This window comes from Otolemur garnettii, unplaced genomic scaffold, assembly GCF_000181295.1.
Source record: "Otolemur garnettii isolate 467f Iridium unplaced genomic scaffold, OtoGar3 scaffold00002, whole genome shotgun sequence".
Lineage (NCBI taxonomy): Eukaryota > Metazoa > Chordata > Mammalia > Primates > Galagidae > Otolemur > Otolemur garnettii.
Genome location: NW_003852397.1, coordinates 50,013,112 through 50,019,275, shown reverse-complemented (window position 1 = coordinate 50,019,275; position 6,164 = coordinate 50,013,112). Strand labels below are relative to the sequence as shown.

The 6,164-nt window shown below is 42.7% G+C and overlaps 1 protein-coding gene across 1 annotated transcript in view; it reads left to right on the top strand.

Moving 5' to 3' along the window:
• The first annotated feature begins 3,450 nt into the window (after positions 1-3,450).
• SUSD5 (sushi domain containing 5) overlaps positions 3,451-6,164 on the top strand; it is a 57,128-nt gene continuing 54,414 nt past the window's right edge. Inside the window, exon 1 of the mRNA XM_012805612.2 lies at positions 3,451-3,567. Within this exon, the coding sequence (XP_012661066.1) occupies positions 3,456-3,567 (112 nt within the window). The 5' untranslated portion in view covers positions 3,451-3,455. The remainder of the gene's footprint in view (positions 3,568-6,164) is intronic.

Genomic DNA, 6,164 nt, shown 5'->3' with positions numbered 1-6,164 from the left:
GATGGGACTGCAAACTCATACAGCCTCTTCGGAAAGAAGTATGGAGAATCCTCAAAGGACTCAAAATAGACCTTCCATTTGATTCCACAATCCCATTACTATGCATCTTCCCAGGGAAAAAAAATCATTTTATCATGAAGACATTTGCATTACATTGTTTATCACAGCTCAATTTACAATCATCATGATGTGGAAATAACCCAAGTGCCCACCTGCCCAGGAATGGATTAATAAACTGTAGTATATGTATATCATGGAATACTATTCAGCCATAAATAAAAGATAGAGACTTTATATCTTTTGTATTAACCTAGATGGAATTGAAACACATTCTTCTTAGTAAAGTATCACAAGAATGGAAAGCAAGTATCCAGTGCACTCAACACTAATATGAAGCCGGTAGACTAATACATGCCCACACAAGAGAAAAACTCAGTTCAATTCAATTTGGGGGTGTGGGGGAGGAAGGGGAGAAGGAAGGAAGGAGAGGAGCAGAGGGAGGGGGATTGATGTGCTCCCACTTAATGGGCACAGTGTAAGGATAGATGGCACACCTCCTAGGAGCAGGACACAACTACAATAGGGATTTTACCTAACAAATGTAAACATTGTAACCCCATCATTCATGCCCTCGGATTAACCTGAAATTTCAAAAACTCAATAGATTAGACAACAAAGTTGAGAAAATCTCCCAGAAAGTATAACAGAAAGATAAAGACATTGACAATAGAGGATAAAAAAACAAGAAAATCAGAAAATGATTCCAAGAAATTCAATATGTTAAAAGCAGGAAATAAAAAAATTGGCAAGAAGGAAAAAATCATCAAATAAATAATATACATATAAGAAAATTTCCCAGAACTACACATAATGACAGTTTGTTTGAAATTATGAATTATGCTTGCATCATAATTCATTCAACAATTCAAGAAATTTCAGATGTTTCTTCTTTGACAGAATGAGCTTCCAAAAGATTTATTTTGACTTCATGTATTGGATAAAAAAATTGAATCATTGGAGTTAACTGATTTTCTGTTTAAAGTATCTGATAATATTGTGTGAAACTGGCTTCATGTAACTATTTGTGCAACCAATATATATGTACAAGGAAAAAGTGAATTAAATTAATTTAGAAGATAAGCCATCTGATCTAATTGAAAAATTGTGTTTCAGCCAGCCTAGGTGGCTCATCCCTGTAATTCCAGCACTTTAGAAGGCTAAGGCTGATGGAGTTTAAGCTCAGGAGTTCAAGACCAGCCTGAGCAAGAACAAGACCCCATCTCTACTAAAAATAGAAAAATTAGGCAGAGATCATGGTGCATGCCTGTAGTCCCAGCTACTCAAGAGGCTGAGGCAAGAGGATCACTGGAGCCCAAGAGTTTGAGGTTGCTGGGAGCTATGATGCCATGGCACTCTAGCCTAGGGCAACAGAGTGAGACTGCCTCAAAGAAAAAAAAAAAAAGAAGAAAAGTCATGTTTCATAAAATAATATGTAAATGAACCTTTGAATGCTCTGCACATATAAAAAGGCAGGAGAACCTTCCTAATTGACCACATCCCTATATCAACCACCTTCTTATGTTGACCTAATTTTCATAGACTGGACATGCATCCCATATACATGTCAGTACACTAGGCCTAGTTCCTTATGTTGACCACCTGAGGCAAGAGAATCCCTTGAGCCCAAGAGTTTGAAGTTGCTGTGAGCTATGATGCCATAGTGCTCTAGCAAGAGCACGATAGTGCGACCCTATCTCTAAATAAAGAAATACATAAATAAACAAATGTCATTTGGATTAGGTAGTAATATTCAGTGGAATGTTCTAAACATGTTATTAGGCTTCTATGGTTGCCACAGGTGCCTTCTGATCCCTCCCCTCCATTCTCAGCTGCAGCCAGGCTTTAAAATGTTGCCTCCAGGGCAGACACGTGAAGTCTCACTCCTTAGGTTACTAGCCAGGAGGTGGCTAAGTAAATTCACTTACACTTATGTGTGAATGTGAATCATCAGGCTTCCTTGCATTTAACACTTCGGAGTATTTATATTTTAAAAGCACGGTTTAAGTACCCAAAGGAATTAATCACTAATAGTAGCCTGATAGTTAATGGGAAGAAGTGAGGAGAGATCTTTTCAATGCGCTTTGAAAATAAATGTGGGCTACACAATGACACCTGCAGTAAATCAGCAGTGGTCAAATACCAAGGCATACTATGAAAAGAAAGTAAATTCTTTCAAAGTCTGCGTCCTAGTTCATAAAATGGGGGCAATCATTGTTCATTTTAGCACCTAGCATTTATTGAATCTCAAGTGTGAATATTTTGGACAGATGGCAGCCTCATTCAGGGCCTCGCACAGGGGTACACGCTCAATAGATGTCCGGTGACCCCTACATGAATACAGAAGGGATTTGTAAACTCTAGGCGACAGTAGCGAGCCCACGATAACAATACCGACCTTCACTTCTCTACCTGGGAAGAAAGTAAATCTTCCTTTCCCTCTGAATAGTGTGGATGGTGGAAAGACAGGTTAGTAGGTGATCTGTAGGAAAGAATCAATTCAGGGCAGAGACCCCAAGCTGCAGAATTCCTCAGGACAATTTATTTAGAGTAGATTCCCAGACCATACTGATAGAACCCAAACGTCAGGACCTTCTGAGATCAGAGAACTCTGATTTGGGAGATGGGTGATAAGCCTGCCGGAGCTTTTGCTGTTCTTTGAGAAATACTAGGGTGTACCAGGAAAAGTCGTAAAGGAAGCCTTCCAGAAGATGCCATTTTCTAATGGTCTTTAATGCTACGCTTTTAAAAAAGAGGAATCTCTTTATTCCGGACATTTCATACCTTACAGTGAGGTTGGTAAGTTAGAGTCTTCCTCTTTTTCATTAAAACAAAACAAAAGAAGAATTACAAAAACCAAAAAGCTCCTCCTCTGTAGGAAGACGCCAGCTGTAAAGTAAAGCGGTAGAGGACAGAGCTGGGCACACGTTTTTTAACGGTCCTGCCGGCGGAGCTCGGCCTATTAGACTGCGTCACCCTCTCGCCAAGAGTCCCCCAGGCAGGCAGGGGTTCCTCGCAGCCAGCTCTCCGCCCTCTCCGCCTCCCCTCGCCCTCACCCTCGGCCCGCTGCTCCCGCGGAACGCGTGCTCCAGTGCAGCCCTTTTTGGCACCGAGGCTTCCAGGTGCCCAGAGAGAAGGCGGAGCTGGGTTGCAGCCGCCACTCCGGCGCCACAGAGAAGACCCCCCCCCGGGAGTTTGGCTGCCCCAGCGCTCCGGCTCCGGCGTCCCAGGCCTCCTCTGGCTTTCCGCGTTTCTCCCTCTCCGCGCGCGGGGCGCGAAGTCCGCAGTTGGAAAGCAGAGCGCAGCGCGCAGAGCGCAGCGCCGGGTGTATTGTCCCCAGCAACCCGGTATTCAGCCAGAGCCGTCACGGAGCCCGCCGATCCGCGGACATCGGGACCATGATTGCCGAAGGACCTGGCCCGCGTGCCCGGTTGTACAGCCCTGTGTTCGGGGTCTGGGCGGCAACGCTTCTCCTGATGGGTCTACCGTGCCTCTTGGTGCGGGCGGATGGTGAGTGTTCTGGAAGCTGTGGGATCAGGGTGGAGCGTGGGGCCGGAGGGGAAGATGAAGCTTGCCCGAGCTGTTCCCTCGGACGGGCGGGACAGGCGTCCAGCCCGGGAGGAACGAGCGAACGGTGGTCCTGCGACACAGCATCCCTCTCCCTACCCACCAAGGTTTCGTGTGCCTGCGCGCCCAAACAGTCTGGGCGCCTGGACCCTCCCTTAACGCCGTGCGCGCCCGGGAGAAAGCCCGTGCGTTGGTCCAGCAGTTCCGCCGCCAGCTTTCCCAAGGTCTCCATAAAAGTTTTCAAATGAAATCACGTCTCAGGTGCCCTAGAATCTCCTCTGAAGAGAGGTTATTTTCCACCATCTCTCAATTTCTCAAAGTCTATTGAACGTGCTCCCGAAGACAACGTCGATGGTTAGATATTTTGGCTTGGTCCAGGAAAATCTGAACGCTGGGTGGTGGGAATCAACTAAACTAAGGGAAAGAAGAGTGTCCTGGGTGAAAGGACTCGCACGAGCAGAGGCTCTCGAGTAGCAGGGAAAATGGGACAAATGATATAAAACAAAGTGCCGGGAGGCGAGAGTGCAAGGGGTATGTGGAGAAATAGCTAGGGGCTGATTATATTAGGTTCCCTGAGAATTGGTCCTCTTTCGGTTTTTGTTTTTCTCAACCTGCATTCAGCTTTTAAGACTTCCCTCAAATTACCCGACATGGGAGCTCTGTATCAATTCTGTTTTGAAAAGCTAATTCAGCTATGTTTTGATTTTTGAACAAAACCCTACTGACTTGGTGCAGGAGAAGCTGAAGGAAGCAGGCTTAAAAACCAGCACCTCTCACACCCCTAAGAGGTTTCTAGTCAATCCAAGCTTAGAACCCATTAAATTGATAAAGAAGAATCCTCAGCTGATTAGGGTGCTTCATATATTTTTAAATGTCATTCTTGTTTAGTAAACAATATTGGATGAAACTAATAACAGAAGACGTGACAAAAAGAAGCATGGTGGTTAAGGAGAGGGGAAAAGCCTCCTGGTATTCTCTTAGAGTTCTTAGAACTCTGTTTTTAAGTGCAGAGTTGAAGAGCTGTTTGCTCTAAATTAAAGATGAATGTCTCCTTTTTATCCTACGAGAGAGTGTTAGACACAAAATATTTTAACTTTGAAAGTTGTTATTGTCCAAAATTGAGATATAATTCACATAAAACTCACCATTTTAAATTGTACAATCCAATGGTTTTTAGTATATTTATGGTATTGTGCAAACTGTGGTTGTGCATCTAATTTCAGAACATTTCCATCACCTCTCACCCTGAGAAAGCCCATAGCTATTGGCGGTCAATCCACTGGTAATTCTTTATGTAATTTTTTTTTTTTTTTTTTGCCTGACATCAAGTCATGAAAATTAAGCTGATTTTAAAGAACGCCAGTAGAATAAATTGGAGCTAGTATTAACTTTTGATCAGTGTATACTGTCATAGCAATTTTAATTCCTTTAAAAGAAATATCTTTGCAAGCCATGAGGCTTTAGAGTTTCACCCCATTATAACTGCTTTAGTGGAATGCCACGTGCATAAGGATGAATATTTTGTGCCTATCTAGCTTGATATGGGTTATAGAAAGTTGAAGCACAAATGTCACTGGACAAAGAGAAAGTAAGGACATCAGAGCACACGATCCCATTCTGTGATTGCTGGAAACGCTTCCTTTTCTTCACCCAACCTCCCCAACAGAGAATTGTAGGTTCCTTTCAAGAAACTCTATTTGCTGAACTCCAACTTTTCTAATAGAACCAGGAGGAACTGTGGGCTGTATTATGAAAGGATGCTTTTCTTTACGAACTGCTTAACTACCACCATTTCCCATATTTGGTTATTTGTATATAACAGAGAAGATAGGAAGAAGAAATGTTCAGCTAAACTGTGATGCATTACAGATATTTGGGGTTTTTTTGCTTGTTTGTTTTTGTTTTTGTTTTTGGACAGAGTCTCACTTTGTTGCCCTTGGTAGAGTGTCATGGTGTCACAGCTCGCAGCAACCTCAAATTCCTGGGCTTAAGCAATTCTCTTGCCTCGGCCTCCCAAATAACTGGGACTACAGGCGCCCACCACACTGCCCAGCTATTTTTTTATTTTTAATTTTTTAGAGACGGGGGATGGGGGGAGGCTCACTCTAGCTCAAGCTGGTCTCAAACTTAAGAGCTCAGGCAATTCACCTGCCTCAGCCTCCCAAAGTGCTGGGATTACAGGCGTGAGCCACTGTGCCTAGCTCATTACAAATATTTGAAGAGAGATTTAGGGAGAAACTATTTCTAAAAATGAAATCAGGGAGAAAAATTGAAATGGAAAACATTCAGTTTACATTTGACTAATTGGATAAACATCTCATACATAAAGGACACTTGCTACTACACTTTTAAATACTTTTGAAATGGAAAAATCTTTGCATTAGCTGAATGCAAAGGAACTGTGTTTAGGTAGTGATTATAGGGAAAGATTCATTAATTCAATATATATTTATTATTTACTATATACCAGGCATTGTCCTTGCTGATGAAGATAGAATGATAAAGAATGATTCTTTCTATAAGGGAGCTTTTTTTTTTTT